At 40.3% G+C, this 24,146-nt stretch overlaps 1 protein-coding gene across 4 annotated transcripts in view; it reads left to right on the top strand.

Moving 5' to 3' along the window:
• The window catches only part of BRF1 (BRF1 RNA polymerase III transcription initiation factor subunit), a 178,306-nt gene that overhangs the window by 25,825 nt on the left and 128,335 nt on the right, over positions 1-24,146 (top strand). For 2 of the 4 annotated variants that reach the window (XM_052783394.1, XM_052783393.1), the window contains one exon: positions 20,711-20,884. The exons of 1 other annotated variant lie outside the window; for it this stretch is intronic. In XM_052783394.1, coding sequence (XP_052639354.1) covers positions 20,711-20,884 — 174 coding nt within the window. Of the gene's footprint in view, positions 1-20,710; positions 20,885-20,926; positions 20,983-24,146 lie in introns of those variants that run through there. One more of the 4 variants, XM_052783396.1, reaches the window with a different exon arrangement.

Genomic DNA, 24,146 nt, shown 5'->3' with positions numbered 1-24,146 from the left:
GTCCTGTACCAGATATGAAATGCGTGTTCAGTGGGGGGGTCCTGTGTCCAATACAGCTACACCAGCAAATTTATCAGCAGAATGACCTATGTCAGCCCCCTGCTTAAAAAAAAACCAACAAAAACCTCAAAACCGAACCCTGGTCCCAGCCTGAACCAGAACAACTCTGTGCACACATGCAAGGTATTTTTAACCTGGATGATTGCTGTGCTGGGGTTTGCTGTGCTCCCAGTAGGTAGCTGTGTCAGCCCAGAGAGCTAACATGCTGCAGTGTGCGGGTGGGAATGAGATGTTGTGTGAAGGATTGGAAACTCCTTTGAGTAGTATTGCCATCAGAGGCCTTTGTCTCATAGAGCTGCAGCTCTGCAGTCCAGTTCCACTATAAGCATCTCGTAACAGCAAAGCCAGTTTGATCCTGGCCTTTCCCATCCCTCAGCTGCCCTTTCCCATTCCCCTCATCCAAATATGCTGGGCCTTAGCTTGGGCAATGCATCTGTTTACCAGGACAGTGAAAAGATCTGGGTTTCATAAGCAAAATAAATAATAAAAAAACCCCAACCAACCTGTTTCTTTTCTTTTCCTATTTCTCTTTGATCATTTCACTCCTCCACATGCCACCACAGAGTGGAGGAGGGAATAGATGATGTAGAGATGAGCAGGAGCCTCTTAAACCAGCTTTGCACCAGGAGAGGCTGAACGCAGAACTGCGTTGTGAGCTTCTCTCCCTTTTTTTTTTTTTAAACATATATTTATAACCCACTGTCCTGTTATGTTCAGTCCTGCATAGTCAGAGTGAAGGAAGGTGTTTTCTGTTCTTTTGGCTTGACTTAATATGAGTGGGAGGCTTTTTAGAAACGTTCTGTTCATTGACTGCTGCTAGCAGATGGATGCTCTCTGCTTGAAGTGCCTCAGGCCTTTATATCTTCCGTTTTCTCCCCTTCCCTCCTCCTAGCACACACCCTGGAGTGTGCAGGCTGTGCTAATTTAGTCGCAACTTAAAAAGGAGTGATGAAGAAGAAATGCTCAACTCTATTAGAATTCTTGTCGCTCGCGACATCTTTAGGGAGTACTTTTTCATTTCGGGATCCCTAAGGATTTTTGCAGCAATGTGTAGTAGGTGTTCTGCAATACTTTGCTGGAACACCAGTAAAATTCTTATTGCATTAGGACCAAAATGCTAATTCTGTTTATGTATTAATCAATTCAGAATGTCCAGCATACATGACATCCAGTTAGATTTTTTTCAAGTGATTTTAATAACCGAGGCTTGACTGTTTCTAATTCTGAGGTGGCCTTTCCATCCGTGGGAACTATGTTGCTATGTTGAGAGCTTTTGCCGCTTACCAGTAGAAGTTGGCTGATGCTAGCTCTGAGGAGTTTGATCCGTTTTTTAACAGAATCATGAAGTGTTACTATTTACAGGTACAAATTGCATGTATTTTTAATGGAAAAAATGAAAAATTGTACACAACTAGATTTAAAATCTGTTCTTCTATGCTGATTACTATGCCTTAACTTAATGGATGTCTTAAAAATACTGTACAGCTACGATCACCAGGTGGTGCTGTTACACACTGCTTAAAACACTTTTTGACTGTAAGTTTAAATTCTGCCATTGTCATAGTTATTCAACTGTAATTTCATGGGAGGAGTGGTGAGGGAGAGAATTTCTTTCTTTAATCACGTCTTTAACGTAGAGCTTTTCCTGAAAATTTTGGGTTTGCTCTTCTGCTAGCTGCTCAGTTTGGAATTTCCCAAGCATAGTTTATGACCATCTCTGATGTAAAAATGGTATATGGGATAATTTAGGAGGTTGGATGCTGGGTGTGGGACCTTATGTCTGGGCTGTAGCCTATGTGATTCCTTCTTGGGTGATGAGTTTATGAAGGCTTGCATTAAGTAATGAAGGAGGATAACACGCAGGTACTGCATGTTTTATCAAAGGTGGAAGGTTGAAGAGTGATGTCTCCTCATAAGCTGAACATAACCTGTTTCATGAATGACATTTAATTTAACCTTGCATGTTTTGAAGGGCAAGAACTCCAGCCTGCTCTGGAAGGAGGCTTTTAAAAAAAAAAAAAATCCAGGCTCCTAATACACAACTGCTTTTTAACGTCTTCAATAAATGTAATACTTATTCCTCTTATTTAGAAAAAACTTTAGATCATCCATATAAAATAGTCATTTTTTCCCTCAACAGTTGTACAGCAATTAGAGTTGTAAAGAAAGTTGCTTTTTTCCTACGGCTTTGCAGAACTGGCTATTTATGGATAAACCGTGGATGGGAAATCATGAGTTTAAAGTTGTAAACTATTCCTTTAGATGAAGATTATTTTTTTTCCCCTCTTTGTACTCAAATAATTGAATCATTTTGGACAATAAGGACAACTAAGTACTAGTCTGCCTAGACTAAACATAAGTACAATCAACCATGTAGGTAGAAATGAAGGAAGCTTGAGGAATTGCGGGAGGGGGGAAGAGTTATCAAATGCATACCTCTCCTGAAAGCATTATTATTGCTATAATTTTAGATTAACTTCCTACACTGAGCATGTAACACTTGAAAAATGAATTTGTTTCCTACATAATGATTTTTTTTAAACTTTGTTTTCTAATGGAAATTATAAGCAAATGACACTTATAAAGTAAAGACAGAAGTACAGCATGGTGTCCTTGAACACAGGCTCCAGTGTGGGTAAGGACTGCCAGCAGTGTGGCAAGGAGTTGGGTTCAGCATGCTTAAACCTGTTTTTGAGCTATGCTGTTTAGACCTACTCTGGATGTCAGTGGGAGCTGTGTTTGCTTGGCATTATTGTTTGGGGTCCCAAATATGTACCTAGAAGTCTGGCTTTAATCACCTAGACTTAAAGCCTTCATGCTGTTATTAACAAAGCTGTCCCAAACAAACACAGCATAAATTAAGTGAAAAGGTAATTGATTGCTTAGCTGTTTAAAGTCAGTTCAGAGGATTCCTGCATTTTCAACCCAAAGAGGCTTCTCTTAAGTTTGAACAATAGAAAAATCAAACATGGATCTTTCTTTAAAGAAAGGTTATTAGCACTGAATGCAATAAAACAAATGGCTAATTATATTCAACAGTGTGACTCCCTAAGAAATCATATTATGCTAATGAGCATATAAATAATTTTTTAGTAAAATCAATTAGGAATGGGATTTTTAGAAGAAAGCTGTATGTTATTTCTTTATGTGCTCTAAAACCACACAGTTGATTAGTAGTACTTCTGGGTAGTATATTATGAAATGTATAACATTAAGAAAGCAGTTATAGGATCATAGTTCCAGTTTCTGGAGGTATACACGGAGCTGGGTTCATGTACAGTAATCAGACACACATGTTCACCTGTACGATTGTCATTCATTAGAGAGAATGTATATGAGTAGTATTTACATTGTACCCTAGATATGCTATTTGATTGCTTTTATAAATCGATATTCAGGGAAAGCGTTCCATGCATTTTTACGGTAGGAATCATGAACTTAGTATTGCCACAAAGGGAGCTCTGTATGGTTCAGTAGTTTGCACTTTGCTTTGTAGTCCATTTAGGACAAATTTCTGAGAATGGGTTACTCTCCAGACACTGGCCATTAGGTCTGGTCTGAGGGTTGTTTTTTTTTTTTCTGATAGCAGTGTAGAACATACTGAACCCAAAGGCTGCTTGTTTCCTATCCTTGCAAAATTGATGTGTAAGACACAGCCATCTTTGATGTTCTTCCTTTTTAGAAAGCGTCACATTATCTTCCCTAAAAGGGGGATATAAACACTACAGATTCTCCAGCCACACTCTCATAGGGTATCATGGGTGCTAAAGCCTGGGTGATCATCCTTAGTAGTCATCCTGGTACTTATTTTCAGGGTTTTGCGGAGCCACTTGATGCAGAAAGGCATTTCTGATTCCTTTGGGCATGTGTGCGTATACATGTAAGCTTAGACGGATGCATAGAAATCCTTTTACATAGGAAGAGACACTTTCTAAATCAGGTTAGGAGACTGATGTCTTTGCTCATGGAATATGTATACTGTATGTTTTGAGGGAGTATGTGGACAGCTGTAAACTTCTGCTTCCAAGCCCTTTGTAGCATCTTAGACAAATCAAGAGTTGCATGTTACTGATGAACTGCTCTCAAGGCTTGCTGCTGTACTTCTTGCCAGTGCTTGTCTCGCTTCTCTTGCTTGCTCTGGCTGATGATGCCTGTAGAAAACTGACTGCTTTTTCTTTTTTACTTGGTTTGCGGCTCAGCACAAAATCTGAAGAGTGCTGGGAGCTGGTGCAAGGGGTGGTGGTGGGATGGATGGGGAATGTTGGATTTCCCGTTTCAACTGTCTCTGGTAACTTCATCCTCTGATATGTTACCTGATTTGTTTAAAACAAGAAAGTAGATTTCTTCTAATCAGTAAAAGATTAGGAAAATGCTCTTACAAAATAAAAAATGATGAAAAGTACAGCCCCAGCTGCTCCGGTGGTACCTAGTCTTCAGGCTGAGGTTTTTGTGTGTTCACTCCTGCTTCTTACCCTGGGTTTGCTCTGGACTGAAGAGAAAAGCAGACTTTATATGAAAAAGCAATAAATCAGTAATAGCTCTTAGTTTATCATTCATTTCTCTCTAACTACCAGCCTCCATTTTAAATGTGAGATGAATCTTCAGTATTTGCTAATCCAAACTCATCCTCATTTCCGAAGGTGAGCATAGCTATCTTCCTATCGTCAGCAAATGGGCATCTGTAAATGAGGGAGATTTTAGAGGGCTTGCCTTATTATTCTGAGCCCCATGCAGCTTGCCAAATCCAAGCAGGTGTTATGTTTGCTTACTTCCCTGGCCGTGAAAGCTCTGTGAGCTCAGGGAAATAGCTAGAAATAAAATTATTGAATGTCAGCTGAAATCTTGTAAGTGATTTCATAGCAGTACTAATGTGGGTGAATAGCTTTGCAAATACACTCCCTTTCCACCTTAAAAAATATATTTCTATATCTAAAGGCTTCTTTCTTTTGGAAGGTGGGAGGTGGGGAAATAATCTGACATGAAATCTTTGTTTTTAAGCTTAAATACAAGGCAAATAATTTACAAGCTTGCTTAGTGATACTGTGGGAAAATGTGTATCCTGAGACTATTCAAAACCATCTCAAAGTAGATTTAGAAACTATGGTTCCTAACTTGTACTGGGGGGGGGGGGGGAAGTACTGCTTCTGGTGCAAGCTGAATCAGTCCTTGAGCGTGTCAAGAAAGAATACCACTTTTCAAGTGATTTTTGGAACAAATCCAGGGTGCTTGTGAGGTGACGTTTGTTGTCTGAGTGGTCTGTGTTATTCCAGCTGGCCCTATACTAAAAGTTAACTCTTGCTTGCTGCCAGCTTCTGTCTTGAGAGCAAATGGGTATCTGTAGCTTTGGTCAAAATAAAGTTGTTAGACATCCTGTGGATCATAAACATACTTCTTTCTCTTTCCATTCTTGGTCCATGGTGAGTCTACGATGCATTGATGACAGATGGTTGTCTCAAGGGTAGTTTCCACCCTATTTCAGATCTTGGAGAACTGAGAATAGAAATAATGTTCTTCTTGAAGGGTTACAGTGGTGCTCACATGCTCTTTTTGCCATTGACTAGACAGTTTTCCTACCGTATGTGTGGGTAGTTCTGTTTCCCCCCAATTCGGCTCTTTACTTTTTGATCTGACATATACAACAAATTTCATTCTGAGATCATTGCAGTGTTTGATACCAGCTTTAAGAAGAAAAGGAAACATGATGTTGATCAAGGTCTTTGACACAGAGGAAGAAAAAAGCTTTGAGGTTGTTTTGGATTTCTGAGAAACATTGATTTGTCGTGCCAGGAAAGTCAAGTTGTGGGATTACAGTGACACTGAATATTAAACAGCAAATATAATCCTAAGAAAATGCAGAAGATAAAGATGAGCATAAGGGAGTGTAAACAGTGACATGGAAACAAAAATCAAGTTCTTCAGAGAGTACATTTGGAGTGGTTTGTCTCCTCTGCATCTCACAGCAGACGTGAAGGATTGCCACCTGCCTCCGTGGTTCAATGTGGAGAATCGTGTGTGGTTTTCCATCTCCTCCAGACACACTTGCTCGCTGTTAAGCTAAGAAGAAGGATCCTGATGTCAGATACCCATTCCTGATTTAGTCTGTAGAAAGCATAAAAGGGAGACAACATAGTAACAGCCACTTGGAACAAAACGTTGTTGAAGTTTGAGTGCTGTGATTTCAAAACGATAAGAGGCACAGCTACCAGAAGCTAAAACCAGAATTGATTTGGGGCTCTCAGAAATGTTTGGTTGTGCCAAGTTCAGCTTCCCATCTATAGGAGCATGGCTTTCAATAGGAATTGAATGCTTATGGTAATTAAACCTGGATTAAACAAAGTAGCGCCTATACTTCTTGTTGTATGGTGATGTAGTAGGATAGCGTTTGACCATACAGAAATGTTAACTTCAGTGTGTCCTGTTGCTCCTGTAGCTGCCAGGGCCATGGATATGTGGACTTAAGGTCATCTTGCACAAAGCTAGGCAGAATTTCATCTGCCTATCTGCTTTTCCTAACGCTCTTAAGGTAAAATACAAAAGGCAGGAAGGAGGAAGGGCCAGATTGTAATTGTTTTGTGGAGGAAAAGCATGGTCCTTGAGGTTGATTTAATGTAGCTGTAGAACTTCTGAGGCCTTCAGCGAGGAGCTGCTTGTAGCATAAACAGGTCTGAGGCGGGCAGTTGATTGAAGTGTTTGTTTGTTGTGGATCTTAAGAGGTCAGTAAATAGAATTTACTGTATGGACTCACCAGAGCAATATGTTAGTTAGGTTCAAGATGATGCTGTTGTTAAGTGATTCCTTAGGGCAGCTTCCCTGATTGCAGCTCCACAAAGTCAGAGGATAACAGTAAAAACTCATTTTGGTGCTTACAGCACCTGCCTAATTGAAATGCTGAGGCAGGTAGTGTTTTATAACCAATTTACTTAAAAAAAGAGATTTTTCCAAACACTGTTACTAATCAGAAAAATGCTATAAAGTTGACACCTGTCTGTAGTCAAGACTCAGGCAATATTAAATCAAGATAGATCATTCTCACAACTGGTGTAAGAACTGTTTCTGGGGTATGTTGCAATCAATATTCTTCCTTGTGTTGAACATCAGCATCTGCTCTGTAGGAGCAGTGACTGTATCAAGGGAGAAGAATCCATGTCTCCTTTAATGAGATCCGTTAGGTTGCTGCATAGCAATCATCACATAAATCCACTGATTTCTGTTTAAGTCTTTAGTCAGTATGTTCTCTGGTAGCTATTTTTCACCATGCCATATTACCTAGGGGAAAATGAATTAATAATGCATCTAGTCTTGGATATGTATGTTTAATGGATGATCTCACATCTTATCTTGGAGTCATACTGCACAGAAAAAACCCTGTTGTAATTGATCTTTGAGGTTTAGCACATAAAGAATGGAAAAATGTAATTGTGCTTACCCAAAATTTTCTTTTAACTAGTAAGGACTGGCACACTGGAGGCAAGTGGATTGTTTTGAAGAGCAAAGGAAGTTGGTATCTAAAGATTTGGTTATGGACAGAATTTCTCAGACTTTATTAGATGAACACGTGTTGAGTTTTTTTTTTTTTTTGTGGAGTGTTGTTAATACACTATTTACTTTAGGAAAACTAGATGGAGTGGTGACTATGGAAAAAAAGAGGCGGAAACTTGAGTAGGTGGATCTTCGCTGTACAGGTCAGGTTGGTCTGTCTGGCATTGGGTCTGTATTGCTCTGCTGCCAAATCGTGAGCAGGCTGGAGGCTGTTGTAACGAGTCAGCAGAGATGGCTATTTGGGGAGGAAAGGGTGAGGTGAATTTTTTCCCCTGTTCTGTACACTCAGAAGACAGAATGATTCTGTCATGCAAAGCAGCCTCTCTCTTAAGCTTACAGTTTTGCAAAAGCATAAGAACTTACTTTAGCCTAGTAAATCATCTCAGCCCATTTTTCTTATACGGGATCACTTCATATCACGCATTTTTCTTGTGTTTTGCCCTTCCTGGATTCATATGTTCCAAGCAGTGGGAGTTTCCACCAGTTCCCTTGGGAAACTATTATGAGGTCCAATGAGTTTGCTGTAAGTTCCCATTAACATGGTGCTTACATTTTCCTTTAATTTTATGTTTTTAGTCCTTAGGCATGAACTCATGCTTATATCTATTTATGGCTTAAACTGCCATTGTCTTCCAGAAATCTAGTGATCTTCTGCTCTTCTCTTAACAAAGCATGTTTGGTAATTTGGTGAAGGCTGTAAATTCAGTCTCTGTGTCTTTAAACACCCACCCCCTATTCCCCCTGCTGTGCTCTCCATCTTTAATTCTAGGGTGATCAGGGTTCCTGAGGAGGAGAACAAAGTCTAGTGAAAATTCCCTCCTCCCAGAGTAGTTGCTGATGACATCCCGTATGTAAAGAGTAGCTTTTTATAAATGGAAGGGATCACAAACATACAGATAGATATTATTCGAATATGCCAAATATAATCTACGAGGGCCATGTTGGCTCTGTAGAAATACATAGATGGCATTGTAATTTTAATTCTTTACTGGAACAATCTGTACATCTGACTTATATAAATGTTATTGTTTAAAGAAATATAAGGCTGTTCCTGAAATATGTGCATTCTCTCTTTAAACATAAATCTCCTTTCAACTCCAAGCCGAAGTATATAGCACAAGAGACTGGCTTGATAAATAGCTTCACTGATTCACTACATTGTTTAGCTGAGATTTGTGGCAACCTTCACTTATTTTTAGTTTAAAAAGGAAGGAAATGCAAAAGTTGAGGCTCAAGCTCTGTCCATAACTTCTTCCATCATCCATGGGCAGTGCACAGATAAAACTAACAGGAGCAGTTGTAGCTCTGATCTAAATAGGCCTTTTGTAGTGGTAAAGGAGAGCAGCCCCCTTAGATTCATACTCCTTGTTATCTGTAGCTGATGGACTCAGCTGCCAGGGACAAACTAAGGGCAGAGTTTCATTCTTTAGCTGCAACCTGGATAAAGACTGATGCTCTCTTACCTAACTGCCAGGTTTCTTATGCCTTCCATATAAAGGAAGAAGTATTTGACCACTCTTGTCAGCTTCATATAAAAATACCTTAAATAAGTATTAACCTAATACAGTCTTTCTTGCTTTTGTAACGTCTCTGTGCCTTTCCCAGCTTAATTTTGCTGCTTCTGTCTTTCTGCTTCCATTTTTAGATCATGTTTTATCTCTTATCCCTTTGATATCTTTAATAACTGCCTCTTTTTCTTCACCCCCTTCAACTACTTCTCTCTGCATCCTTTTTCCCTTGATGCTTTCTCACCATATTTCCATTTTTTTGAGGTAATTTAAGAGATTTGCCAATTAGTTGATATTTATGAAATTTTTACTTTTGGAATTACTGTGTCATACATCATCTTTGACTGTCAGTTGGGTAAGGTCTGGATGAGGAGAGAGTGCCCTTTGTTAGATTTGCATGTAGAATTAAGGGGGAAGAAAATAAAAAAAAAAAACCACCAAAACCACAACCCAGAACCAGAACCTGAGACTAGCTTTGGGCTCACAGGCCTTTTTCAGTCCTGAAGAAGAAGCAGCAACCTTAAGTCAAGTACAGGTTGAGAGCAGAGTATTGGTATTAGTCTCTGTCAGTAAGGTCTTTCCTGCCTACACAGTCGGATGATGGAGAGTGGAAATAACTTAGCACTAGCAGTTGTATTTTGACAGAACAACTGGCGTGCAGAGGAGCAGGGCTGAACTCTAGGGGAGGAAAATTGTTCTGCACGTATCTGAGGACAAGTAAATTCTCAGACACGTTATAGAAGGTAAGTATTAAAGGTGGACAAGGAAAGTAGGGAAGGTTCACAGAGACACGCAGGAGCCTCTTGGCAGAAAAAGGGAAAGGCTGGACTGGTTTTTATAGCAGGGAAGGTGGATTAAACAGGAACATTATTATTTTTTTTTATTATTTTTGAAACAATCTTAGTATGTGTGACCTTAGCTAATAGTTGCTGCAGTGCAGCTGAGAAGTGGTAATTGTTCAGCTGTGGTAACTCAGTTACTTCTGCTCTTGTCCCTGTCCCCTTGGCCTTAGTGGCAGCTCTGGACAGGCGGATGCCTTCAGCTCCTGCATCCTCCTCGTCCACACGAAGCACTCCTGTCTGCTTCAGTCGTGTCTGCAAGACTCTGAAAAATGGCTCCTGTCAGTTTTCACTCTGCCTTGCAAAAGCCCTGATCTGCAGGGAAGGCACTAGAACTTGCTGTCAGCAAGCAGATAGTGCTGCACTGATTTACATGCTGTTTGCATCTGTGAAGTTTTCTATTGCAGCAATGGATCCTTTGGTGTTTAGTCTTCATATTTGTTTTGTTTTAAAGATTTTGATAACTTTTACCAATAGGCAACAGAATTTTTTTCCTATATTGTGCTGTATTCTTGAATTTTTCTAGCTGTGTAGATTGATGCTTGTTAGTTAAATGCTTTTTGCTTTGTAGGTATGAAACAAATTCTGATCTCTCTCATAATGCTAGAATTATGGGGTTTTAAAACTTAAAAAAAGTGATCTTTTCAAAACTGTCAGATTATGTAATGAGCAAATTTTTTTTTTCTTGCAGTGATGTAGAAATGATTTTGGATGGTTGAAGGTGGTGCTTGGATCAGCAGTAATGCTGTGTGACAGCAGAAATGTTTCATTTCTTGTTGTGACAAGAGTAACAATTGGTAATTGATAAGTGTGGGGAAAAAGCTTTACATGTATATAGATATAGAAAAATCTCTAAGAATAACTGTCATTTAAACTGTAATTTAAAAAAAAAAAAAAATCACTGTCCAAACAAAACAGAGGAAGATTAAAGCAAAGCCTAACTGATGGTGCTTTCAGAAGGAAATTTGCATTCTCAAAAGCTACCACTACCTAAAAGTTCTTCGTATCTTAAATTTTTCTTTCTAATTCCCTTAATGTCAGATAGGTAAGGGTTGTGCTGCATTAATCATACATGTGCCTACAGTTCTTGCCAGTAGTGCAGTCTTCCAGCTGTTTTGACTTTGAAACAGCTGCAAATCTTATGCGGGCAAAAAATTCAGCTGACAAAACTTTTGGATATGAAAAAGTCCATATTTGCTTGCTTCCAAAATTAATCTTAAATGACCTGAAGCATTCTAATATGCAAACAACTAATGAACATATTAGCATTTGTTTAAACTGTGATAAGTCAGACTTTTATGTAAGCTTACTTGTATGAGAGGAGTGGCGAGGGCTGGAAGCAGTAGCAGGGAAGCAGGAGGAAGCATAGGGATAGTGTGTATTTTTCTCTTTGACCCATTTAGGCTGCAGTCTCACATTTGCTTTAAGTTGATTCACATGTACACTGCTGCTGACAGCATTTCTCCTCACCCCAGCCACATTCTGCTGCCGTTAGTGCTTGGGAGGCTGCTTGTTGAGTTATATGAGGGAACTGGTCCAAATGAACATTTAACGTTTTGTTGTTTGAGCTGGTTTTCAGCAGAGCAAGTTCCCTCATCTGTATCAGCATGCGGCCACGTAAATGTCGTGCCGGAGGTGGGAATGCTGTCTGCAGCAACAGCTTGGGCTTTAGCTTGACTTAAAACAATCATAATCCAATACCTTCAGATGCTAGTGAATCAACAGACTGGGTTTTTTTGTTGTTTTTTTTAATGTCAGTATTGGCTGTGGTTTTCCAACTCTTGACACCAGAAGTGAAGTTCAGTAAGGACTTCATTAGCATGAAGTTCTTTAGCTGTATCAAAAAGAAAATTAAGCAACGGTAAGAAGCAAGCAAGCAAACAAGTGGTGTTCCCCAGAGTTCAGTACTGGGGCCAGTTCTCTTTAATATCTTTATCAATGATTTGGATGAGGGAATCGAGTGCACCCTCAGCAAGTTTGCAGACAACACCAAGTTGGGAGGGAGGGTTGACGTGCTTGAGGGTAGGGAGGCTCTACAAAGAGATCTGGACAGGCTGGATCGATGGGCTGAGGCCAATTGTATGAAGTTTAACACGGCCAAGTGCTGGGTCCTGCACTTCGGTCACGGCAACCCCATGCAGCGCTACAGGCTTGGGGAAGAGTGGCTGGAAAGCTGCCCGGCAGAGAAAGACCTGGGCGTGCTGGTTGACAGCCGGCTGAATATGAGCCAGCAGTGTGCCCAGGTGGCCAAGAAGGCCAATCGCATCCTGGCCTGTATCAGGAACAGTGTGGCCAGCAGGAGCAGGGAGGTGATCGTCCCCCTGTACTCGGCACTGGTGAGGCCGCACCTCGAGTACTGTGTTCAGTTTTGGGCCCCTCACTGCAGGAAAGACATTGAGGGGCTGGAGCGTGTCCAGAGAAGGGTGACGAAGCTGGTGAAGGGTCTAGAGCACAAGCCTTATGAGGAGCGGCTGAGGGAACTGGGATTGTTTAGTCTGGAGAAGAGGAGGCTGAGGGGAGATCTTACCACTCTCTACAACTACCTGAAGGGGGTTGTAGTGAGGTGGGTGTTGGTCTCTTCTGTCAGGTGTCTGGAGATAGGACGAGAGGAAATGGCCTCAAGTTGAGGCAAGGGAGATTTAGGTTAGATATTAGGAAAAATTTTTTTACTGAGAGGGTTGTCAGACATTGGAACAGGCTGCCCAGGGAAGTGGTTGAGTCACCATCCCTGGAGGTATTCAAAAAGTGCATAGACAAGGCACTTCAGAACATGGTTTAGGGGGCATAGTTGATGGTTGGACTCGATGATCTTGAAGTTCTTTTCCAACCGAAATGATTCTATGATTCTAAGGATGATGGGACAAGGTTAGCAATAGCTTAGGTGCAGTCCGTGAATAAATTGTATGGCTTCTGTCTGTTGTTGAAGCAGGGGTAGCAGTTAGATGGATAATGGGAATGAAATGGCAGCAGTAGAACTACCACCTGTGAGGGAAGCAGAATTCCAGGAACTGAATGCAAAAAGTCAGAGGAACTGCTTAAGATGCCAAATGTTTCAGAGTGGGTGAGGCAAATTAATTCAAATGGCCAGTTGCTGTATATGCAAAGAAGCTGCCCATGTGGGAGTGGTATCATACAATTGGGGAATGGAAAAAATGTTTGGGGGGAGGGCAGCAGGAAAGTTATGTGGGCGCTTTATTTTGAGGGAATGAATACTTTCAGAAGTACAGATAAGTGCTGGGAAGAGATGTTAATAGCAGATTTTCTAGGTGAAAGAAAAGTAGCTTAGTATCAAATATTTAAGAAGTGGTTGGAGTAGTGACCACTATCTGGATTTTTAAGCTATCAATCTTAAAGATGCATGCAAGTTCTCTTTAGCTGAACGAATGAATGAACATTTGACATGCAATGGAAGGGCTTTACCAGGAGAGACAGGGAGCTGCACCTGGTAGTTGGGGCGCTCTCATGGGAGGCAAAATGGATGGGTTGGATTGTTGTCAGCAGGCAGAGAAATTGAATACAGGTCTCTGTGCTGAGATAGTCTGGTTCTGGCCCTAAGAAGATAAAGTGGAGGCATCAATCCTTCAGTAAACAGGTCTGGATTAAGTCTTTTTTTATTTCACAAGGTTATTTTTAACAAGGATCAGTTTACTGGTTTGATTTTTCTGTGCATCCCCACAAACAGTTGTGCTGGCGCAGCTGGTGGAATATCACAGGGAAAGGGGCAGGAACTGTTTTACTCTGCTGAGATAACAGGAACAGAGTGTACCCTTGGGCAGTCCCCAAAGCAGGTCTGCCAGATGACGCAGGCACAGGGATGCATCAGTTGCAGGGGGGCTGAGTGTGCACGGACTCCAGGTTGCTCAGTCCTGGATCTGACACATCCCGTGGAGGAACTGGGGAGTTCTCGCGTGGGACAGCATGGGTCTGGGGACGTGGGGTGCACCCACAATTAGGTGGTGGCAAAGTGGGGATTTGGGGCTAGGCTGAAGATAGGCAGGGTATGGGAACGAAGCCAGCATGTTTATCACTTTCCTCATAGGCAATTAGGTGTTACTGGGAATAACTCTTGGCTATGCTTAATAAAATTAAAGTTGTTATTATGCTGTAATGTCCTGCCGTGCTTCTACTTTTACTGTTCATCGACCTTTTTCATTACAGGCTCACGGAGATAAAGCTGCTTCTCATTCACGGTATTGTGCGTGTTGCTGGAAATGCTCGGTGTGATCGCTACAGCCATCGCCTTGGTTTCCTCCCTGCCTCCCCCCATTGTTTGGGCTTTAAATGTTTTCTTGTCTTTGATCATGGGACTCTACCCTTCATTAGGCTTCTGGGACCAGTCTTCATAAGAGTAGCCCTACTGATACTCCAGGACTTTCCCTGTTGTGGCTTTGTTTGTTTTACTTATTTGTAATACAAATAACATAGAAGCCTGGCATGGAGCAAAGAGCAGGAAATTCATTCAGGCTTTGAGCTGGGACTTGCTGAAATTGAAAGATATGACAAAACATGCAGGGATGTCCACACATAAAAACTGCTTTTGGGGGGGAGGGGGAGGAGTTCTTTTGGGGAGCCTTTTCAAAGAAAGACAAGGAGTGAAAACCCAAATGCAGAATAAAGTCTGCACATAAAATTTAGTCAGTAAAGTAATTCAAATTCTGGAAATGAATACCCAAGCAAAACCCATCCAAAATGTTTCCTTTAATAGAATCTAGTGTTTGTTACCATAACAATCCTTTTTGCAAAAAAAGGATTAGTGCTGTTAACATGACTCCATTGCCTGATTCAGGTAGTGCTAGTTTCCAGGCCCCCTCGAGCAAATTGCAGAAAGGGGGGGAAAATCTGTATGCCTGGATTTTGATGATGCAGTTTAGTATTGTAATAACAATTCATTTAAGCTCTGGCTGTGTACTGCTTGTCATTTCCCTGGAAACTTACGCTTCCTACTGAAAAGTACTACTTTGAAATAGCAGTGTTACAGTCTCTTGTCAGTCTGAGGGGAGGGTTGCAGATGAGCAGCAGAAGCCAGATGAGAGTAATATATAGCTGTAGCTGGTTGACATTACTGACTTTTAAGGGATCCAAAAAAAGGTATGATTCCTCTTGAATAGGGGAAGAGAACAAGATGTTTCTGTAGTAACGAGATCATAAAAGAAAGAAAATTGCTTGTAAAGAATGGGTCTGATTTTCCCCCTTTTCTATTTTGCTTCTAACTTAAGCCGCAGTTTTGCTATCAACTGCCTGTTGTGTAAGCATTTAATATTACCAAGATTTTCTGCAAATCTATTTTTGTGACAGTGATTGCTAGCCTACACATTTTTTTTGTAATAACCACTGTTTCCTCCATCAAAAGAATAGAAATTTTCTGAAATAAAAGGATAGTAGCATTCAGCAGTCTTATGTGCCAGTTCAAAGCGTTGAGGTTGGCATCGGTTGAGAAGATGATGGTGTTTCTTTCAGCACGCTGGGAGTAGATGGGTAGAAACACTTTTTTTAGTAGGCTTGGAACTAAAAACTGAAAAGGGTCTTTTGTTTTTAGATGCAGATTCAGGAGCGTGATAAACTTTACTACTTGGTAGCCTGGGAACTCGATTTTGTGTATTGCTTACAGAAGTGCAAGCTTCTCTTCACCTCCCCCCCCCGCTGCCCCCCTGCCCTTGCTTTCCCCTCCACCCCAATGGTATGATGAGCCTTTGAGAAATAAATGGAAACTGCCTGGTATGTGTCCTATATGTTGCGAAATTTCTGTAGTTTATAGACTTTTGTTCTTTTGCTCTTTAAAGGAGAAAAATTTAATGTTTTGCTGGTGAGGGAAGGGGGAGGATTTTTGTAACCTTGCTGATGAGCTTCTCCTGCCTTTTTAAAAAGACACTATTCCTTGTCCTTTTCCCAAAGATACTTAAACACCACTTTAATGCTATCACTAAATTGCAAGGGCAGCACGAAATGTAAGCTTTGACCTTAAAGGCTCTATTTATTTTCATTTAAAAAAAGAATCCCAGGATCTGTCAAAAACCTGTAAGGCCCAAAAGAGGCAACTCTTTTTGCAAGTTACTAATAAAAGATGAACCTACTAAGAGACTTGTTTTACCCCTGTATATTTTGTTTATATGTTGTACTCTCGCCTAGTAATTTAGAAAAAAATGCAATACTTATTTCTGACTGTTCCACATAGTGATATTCTTTCATAGTACTGAGATAGTAGTAAGTTTTTAGAGTAGTGTCCCACTCAAACTTTTTGAAAAAACTGTTCTACTGCATGAAATGGATCAGAAAGTCAGAAAGCTGTTGTCCTTAGTTTTGTTTTATAACCCAGAGCACCACAGGGTTTAAAGGTGTGGCAGCTCTTTTTATTTTCTTTTCTATCCAGTAGAGCAGTTCAATTCATTTGAGTTTGTAACCCTGTGATGTAATTCGGTGAATTCAGAGTTGAGCAGATTACTAATAAACTGCTTTGTAATGTTGGATATTCCCACTGTTTTGGCTGAGATCATAAGGCTTGTTGCATTCTTCCAGATAGCTGGACCAGCTCACTGCACACTGGGACCATATGGTCAAACTGGCGGAAAGGGCATTAGCCAGCCATTTGGGCTGATTGAAGCCATGCTGGTAGTCTAGAGCAAATGATAGAGACAGTCAGGAGATAAACAGCAAATGGAAGGTTATAAAATGCCACCCAGCTAGCAAGGAGCAGTGGGAGTGGGAGTACGTTCAAGGGCTGATAGACACAATGCGGTATTGTAGGTTTGCTGGAGGGAATTGTTCATCTTCCCAGCCCTGTAGCTTGGCAGCTGCTCTGCAGCTCCTCCCTGCACTGGCCATACTGCTGGGGGAGCAGTCACTCATGTAAGAAGGTATCTGAATGCTTAGCAAGGTTTGTGGCTACCATTGCACAGTTAGGAGGACTTTTCATGATGAGGACTGGCAGTAGGAATGGCTATTTGGTCTCTGTTCATGTTTGTCAACAGTAACTGGAGCATTGGATAGAGAATTTATTTTGATCAGTTATTTTCTTATGCCCAGTTTCTCTAAGTATGAACATCTGCTCTTCAGATACCAACAGATTAAGTTGCTGTGTTTATAGTTAAATATTATGGAGACACATTTTTCAACTCTGGAAATGTCAGATTGGTGAGATTGGCAGAAAAGGTTGGAAGTCACAAAATTACATACTTTTGATTGTCATCTGACTGGGATGAGGGCACTGTACACCAGTTTGGTACTGTACTGCGGTACTGGGCCAGTAGCCATTTAGTCGATACCTGCCTTTTCTCGAAGTTACCTTTTGAATGGAGATGCTTCTTGCACCTGTGAAGGAGCCAGAAGGACTAGTATCTTGTGTTCCCTGTGGAGAAATCTAGAAGCATGATTGCTAATGCTAGCTTTTCCAGCTTTTTTTTTTTTTTTTTTTAGTGTTACATAAGATACCAGAAAAAAAGAATTTTGTTGTCATGTTAAATTCAAGGGGTGGGGGTGGTGGTGGAGGAACAACAAAGCTTTTGATCTTTCTTTAGTAAATAGGAAACTGGTTACAGAATGTAAGTATCTTAGATGATGCTATAAACAGTACATTTTTTTCTCTCTTGTAACAGATAAGGAAAAAACCAAGTTAGTTCTCAAGATGTACATAATTTCTAAGACACTTCTTGTCCTGTGTTAAGTTGTTCATTTTGGGGATCAATGGCAGTGTAACAGTTGCCTTATTTTTCCACAAACTATGTGACTGACATAATACTACAAAGCAGCTTTGAGGGAGTACTAGCACACAGAATTAAAGCCTTCACTGGTCTGATGAAGGTTGAGTAAAACATTCAAAGAAATAGGATTTCCTAAGTGGACAAGCACCTTTCTGTGCTCTTAGATCTCTTTGGTATTTGTCAGTAGACAATGACTGGTCACCCCTAAAGTAATTGCATTTTAAAATATTGATGCTGGATGAGGAGCTCAGCTAAAAAAGCATATATTACTCAAACAAGCATGCTGTTTACCTAGGATGGATTACGATGAATTGTATTTCAACATTTGAAATTAAGAAAAGGTTAAATACTCAGAGAATATTAATAGTAGCTTGGGGATGCGACCAGCTCAGTGGGAAGAATAGCTTATGAAAGAAATGAATTTCAAGTATCTTCCTCAATACAATTTTTTTCTCTTCTGGTGTGTTCTTTGTTTCTGAAGTACCCTCTGAGGTGCGGAGTCCTCAATGAGAGTGGTGTTCTTGACAGAAGGATTATCTCATAACGGGGACGGGCCAGGGCAGTGCTGGGGGGCAAGTCCCATGGTTGGTTGTCCTGTTGTTACTTTGCATCTCCAGCTCATTTGGGCTGTTCTCTTGTGTGTGCCCAGGACCACATCAAATGCTGCTGTGCTGGTGGCATGGGAAGCTTCCTCATCACCTCTTCTTGCTTGGTGGCTGGCACCAACCTGGTCCTTGTGGAGCCAGGTGGGCCCTGCGTACTGGTTCCACCAGCAGCCCAAGAAGCATTCAGGAGTGCACGTGGCTCTTTCTTGGCATAGGAGCCACTGTTCTCTTTATGTTTTTAGAAAAGCTTTACTTAAAAGAAAAATTGAGACAACACTTAAAACTGTTGAAGTTGTTTCTTGTTATCAGCTGTCTTTGTGACTTTGAGGACATTGAATTGGACCATCTTACTTAAAGGGAATGCTGCGCACTTGCTGCTGCAGTGATTCCAGTCTGGATCTCTCTGTAGCTGAGGGAGGGGTAGATGGGCATGGTCATGGCTAATTTTTTAATTTTTTTTTTTTTTAAATGGTGGTACATCTGCATGTAGTGCCTAAAATCTCTACAGACGACAGTTCTTTGTGTCCTCAACTTGAGAGCCGTGTGTGGCAAAATACAAGCAGATAAAATAGGAAGCTTAGGTGATAGGAAGAGGCGGCTCTCCATAGCCTCGCTGATCCACGCTGGCCTCTGGGGTGGACTTGTTCGGGGAGGGGTTGATCAGGGAAGCTGCTTTGCTGCCACTGCAAAAATGAGTTTTAGTACTCAAGGCTAAGTGTGGTGGGTTTTTTGGGGGTTTTTTTTTTTTTTTTTTCTCCCCACAGATGAGTACAAACTGATTCTTTCTTAGGGACATAAGTCTTGATCCAGCTTCGGCGTACAGGTTGTAGAGTGTGAAATAAAATTCAGGGGAGGGCGAGTGCTAGTTAGTAGCTTAATTTTGGGGAGATGTAGTATTTTTATTTGAGGCTGGTGAGTGCCAGTCCAGGGCCTGCTGATGGCAGTGGAAAAGCTATTCACTTAATGGGCTTTGGATTACTCTTGAGTAGCTTATTGTACCCATGCCTCTTGTGGAAGGTGACATATCCTTCCTCTGTTGTTACTTCTTCATCCAGATGTGTTACACCTGGTTGACCAACGTGCCTTAAAGGAGATCTTGTTGGTGAGTGCACTAATTGCTACTTGTGCAGGAAGGACAAGCTGTTGCTTTGTGACAGCTCCTGTTTGGCCGGAGTCTCGCTGGCCCTGGCTGTGTGTCTGGAGTCACTTTTTATTAAAGTCGAATTGAAGCAGCGTCTTTGGCAGAAGGTTGTTCGGAGGTTAAGCATTTTTACTATGTTATTAGTGATGATGGTGTAGGGGTTTGCATAAAATTAAGATGAGCAGTCTGTGCAGGTGCTGGTGTTCTAGTAAGCACCGCGTGGTCGCCATCACTTTTTGTGAGTAATGGTGGCTGAGGCACATGGCAGGTGTCGTCCCCCCTTCAGCAAAGCTACTTATGGTATCTCTGAAGGGAACAGACGAGCGTTTCCTGTAAATACATGTACTGGAAACATCTGCCCAGCACATTGAATTAAAGGATTTTTCTTGATGTGCCATCTGACCCCGTATGCTGAGGAACTTCAGTGCTCTGTTTTCCTCATGACTTCCCCCATCTTTTTCTTAAGCTGTCTTTTCGGCACACTCTTCCGAAGCTGGAGCTGTGAGGACAGACCGGACCTCGTTTCCCGCATGTGTCCCAGCAGCTATACCGCTTCCTGCCATGAATCATCTGAAACACACTTTTTAAAAATTGTTTTATGTAAGGGTGAAGGCACATTTGTTTTCCTGAAGCCACAAACTAATCTCAGCAGTCTGGCAGCCAAGCCTTAAATGAAGGCTCGGGTGCGAAAGTGTTCGGAGGAAGGAAGTGCCTCCCATCGGTGGTGATCACGGGCAAGCTGGAGCAGAGCTGCTTTCCTGGTGGGCTTTGGTTGTGGTCAGAGGAACTGCAAACTTCATCACTTCTTGGAGAGCTGCAACAAAACGTCTCCTCTGTTTGCACGTCAGTGTCAAATACGCCATGACCTCCAGTTTTCAGAAGTTCATTGCTACAGCTAACCAAGTGCTAATTGTCAAACGATGTTAAGGGAGGGGAGCATAATCTTTTGTCTGAGCAGTCTTGGCTATGTTTTGGATCCTCTCTGGGGCAGATGTTTGCGGCTTTGTTTTCCAGGGCTCATTGATTGCAGGTATTTCAATTCTAGCAGTCCAAAACGAGGCCTTTTTTTGTCCTGAGGAGCTGAGGATATATAGTTCCTGAAACTTGAGAGGTTATTGTATTTCACACAGAGATGAAATCCAAAATCTACCCCCTCAGTTTTGTCTTAAAAGAAAAAACAAAAACAAAACCAAAAAAACCAAAACCAAAAAACCAAAGCAAAAAAAACCCCCAAAACCCCAACCCAAAAGCACATTGACTATAAAGTTGTTAAGCGTTTTCTTTTTCTTTTTTTTTTTTTTTTTCCCCTTGTTAATTTTTCTAGGGAAACGTCAGATTCACCACTTGGGAAACCAGCTTCAACTCAATCAACATTGTCTGGATACTGCCTTTAATTTTTTCAAGATGGCTGTGAGCAAACACCTAACCCGGGGGAGAAAGATGACCCACGTAATTGCTGCATGTCTCTACCTGGTGTGTAGGACAGAAGGAACTCCTCGTATCCTTTTGCATTTAAAAAATAAAAATAAATAAATAAAAGACATACTTTTAGAAAGTCAACTATCCCAGTTAAACCTTGTTCCAAAATTTGAAAAGGTAAGTGTTTAGGAGCTGACTTTGTCACTGTTGGTTTTATATAATGAAGTGAATAGGAGTTTTTCCTGTGGTTCAAGTAAAATTTTTTCCTTTCTAAATGTATAATATTTAGTATTTACAAGAAGCTATAGAGTCACTCTGCCTCCCATTGATAACTCTGAATTTCTTCTTTCTCAACATTTTCTTGTAGTATAAAACTGCACTTTTCCTGTGCCTTGCTAGGGATTACTTGTTTGTGGTGCATTTTGTTTGTTTTGTTTTTCTTTTTTTAAAACAAATGAAAATTAACCCCAAGTCTCCTGCAGTGTCAGCATTAAAGATTAGCGTTCAGTGAGTTTTCCATCAAGTTATTTGGATTTTCTTCTTTTAATGATTGCTGGAAGGACAGTATCCCTCCTGTTTCAGTTTTGAGGAAAAAGACATTTGATAAATTCTGAAATTTGCTCAAAGATTATACAGGAAATCAATGGCTGGAGATGGGACTACACACAGGCCAGATTTGCAAATTGGGTACTCCTTGCTCTACACCATCCCTATTTTTGTTTAGTAGAACTTCATTAAAATCCATGTAAACTTTAGATACTGATGACCATCCCAATTTATTTGTTGTATATATTTTTATTTCTTTTATGTTGTGTTTCAGTTGCTGGAGTTTGGAGTTTAGTATCAAACAATTACTTCTGTGTTACTTTAGTTCTTTTCTACTTCAAAGCAGTGTGTGCATATCAGTATTCTATTTGATTTGATGCTTTTTCTAAATTGCTGTTCTCATTCTATATTTCAGCAGTTGAACAGCTTAGCTTTCCTTTTAAGATTGAGATTATTGTTTTTTTTAGTTTCAGAAACTACATTCATTATTCTAAAATTAGTGCTTTCTGATAGTGTTGTAGTCATTGCATTTGCATGTTTAAAAAATGTGGTTTTGCAGGAATAATGGAATTAAAAGGAAGGCTTGCCTATTACACTGGTCCCTTCTAATGTAAAGTCTCTGAACTTTTGAACAGTATAACTCTATCATTACCATAAAGACAGTGTTGATTTAAAAGCATTACCAATATTTTTTTATGCCTGTGTCACATTTTTAAAGTAATTTATTTACAGTCGTTATTTGATACTACTGAATGGTAGTCTAGCCATAATATGCAAATCCATTTTTCCCCACTTGTAGTGATAAAAAAACATTCGAAGCAGTATAAGCTGTAAGAAGCAAATAGGTATGTTGTAATGTAGCAGCCATCTGTGCAGCAAGTGTGGCTAACTTTTCTAGCAAACAAAAAAAAAATCCATTGCTTCTTTCATATCCTTCTTTAAAGTATTGCAGCATGTATCTTGGTTATATGCAAGATGTATTGGTCTAGTTGACACTTAATAAATACCTAAATTAATTTCCCAACTTTTTTCGTTAAATGGAGATAATATCCTATGTGATACTGCATGTAATATACTAGGAGTAAAGTATGAATAAGACTGCAAAGATGGGCTCTGTCTTTCTATATCAATATCACAAAGCACTCCATCTTCATTTGCACGGTTACTGTGCTACCTGGGAATCAAGAAGTGGTAGTGCATGACTGTATGGCTCAATTTGTTAGTGTTGATTTTTGTAAAATCCATTAGATAAACTTAATTTTGTAGTTTATAGTAAGAATTTAACTGTGTTACTTCAGGAGAGTGAGTTCAGCTTCTGCCTGTGTTCTGCTGGTTTGTTGTTGGTTTTTGTTTGTTTTTTTGGTTTTTTGGGTTTTTTGGTTTGTTTTTTTTTTTTTTTTTTAGCATTTAAAGTCCAGTGTAGTTTGAAAAACAAACCCCAAATAAATTATGGATTCTGAACATTGAAATATAAGTTTCTTTTCTGGTATCTTACCCTTTCATTAGAAACTTGAAAACCTGAGCGCCACAGGTGCATATTGCTGACCTTTGAAACTAAAATACATTCAGGCCTCCATAGATTAATTATTATGATCATTATCAGTGTGTAATATTTGTTTCCAGCCTAGATCTGGCAATATAGGAGTGTGCTACAGGAGGCAGGCGTGTTCCCAGGGCCTTTGGTCCAGAGGGACCAAGAGCAGGTGTAGAGGATGGCCATGTGACAAGATGCTTTAGCAAGAATGAAGATGCACATTCAGGGTAAAAAGCTTGCAGTTGATTTTGGTCTTCTGGAGAAGCCAGCAGAGGATGGCATGCAAAGAGGAGAAATATGCTGTATAATATACTGTACAAAGGACATACAGTATTTGTAAAACATGAAGATTTATGTACACTCCTAAGTAGATTTACTGAGTTTAAAGTGTTCACTGTCATTGTGTGGGTTATAGAACTCTTATGAAGAAATCTGGGAGAAATTTAGAAAAGGAAGTTAAAGACTGAAGATCGGTGAACCTATTTTAGAGGAAGGAGATAACATGGAAGAAGTAGTGAAGGGCAGCAGCATGCTCAGAGCTCAAAGGCAGCACCTTGGTTTTCGTTTTTGCCCAAATGAATTAGTGGAGTGACTCAGGAGTCACAGAGGCAAGAGACGTTATCTGGGAACAGATTAGTCTCTGAAGTAGAAGGCAACATGTTTCTTAAAAAATTTTATGGTAGAAGGAGCAAAGTATGTATGTGGCCTGGAGAGGTACAGGAGCAGATGTACTGGGATGTAGTCAGGGGCTGAAGCGGCAAGAAATGTTGTATTCTCTCCAGTGGCAGAACCAAAGGAGTGGGAAGCATTTGGAGAGGGAAAAAAGGATTTAATTGTGTCTGCATTGAGTTCAGGTTGAGGGAGTGGAATGTATTTATCTGACATGGATATCTGCTTATTCTTCTTTTTTCATAATGTACATGTCGCCAGTGAGCCTCTGTGAAAATGTGAGGAAAATTGTAGCCAAGTCTACTGGTGCAGTCTGAATTATGCCTGAATTAACCTCGGCCTGAAATAGGAAAACATTACGTTGTCCTTGGTTCTTAAGCGTTGTTTCATTAATGAAAAAATGCAAAATATTCCAGTAACACAATTTTTTTTAATCTGAAGAAATAGTTCTAGAACTTAGAGAACATAAAATTTTATTTATCTAAAGTGCAGCTTTTATTTATAGTTCTTTAGAAAGTGTAATATATTGTTTGAGATCTGAATTGAATTTACATCAGTTTATGGTTTTTATTAGCTTATTTGACACAAAACC

The sequence above is a fragment of the Harpia harpyja genome, chromosome 3 (assembly GCF_026419915.1).
Source record: "Harpia harpyja isolate bHarHar1 chromosome 3, bHarHar1 primary haplotype, whole genome shotgun sequence".
NCBI classification, from domain to species: domain Eukaryota; kingdom Metazoa; phylum Chordata; class Aves; order Accipitriformes; family Accipitridae; genus Harpia; species Harpia harpyja.
The sequence above is the reverse complement of the archived record's forward strand: the minus strand, read 5'-3'. Positions and strand labels throughout refer to the sequence as shown.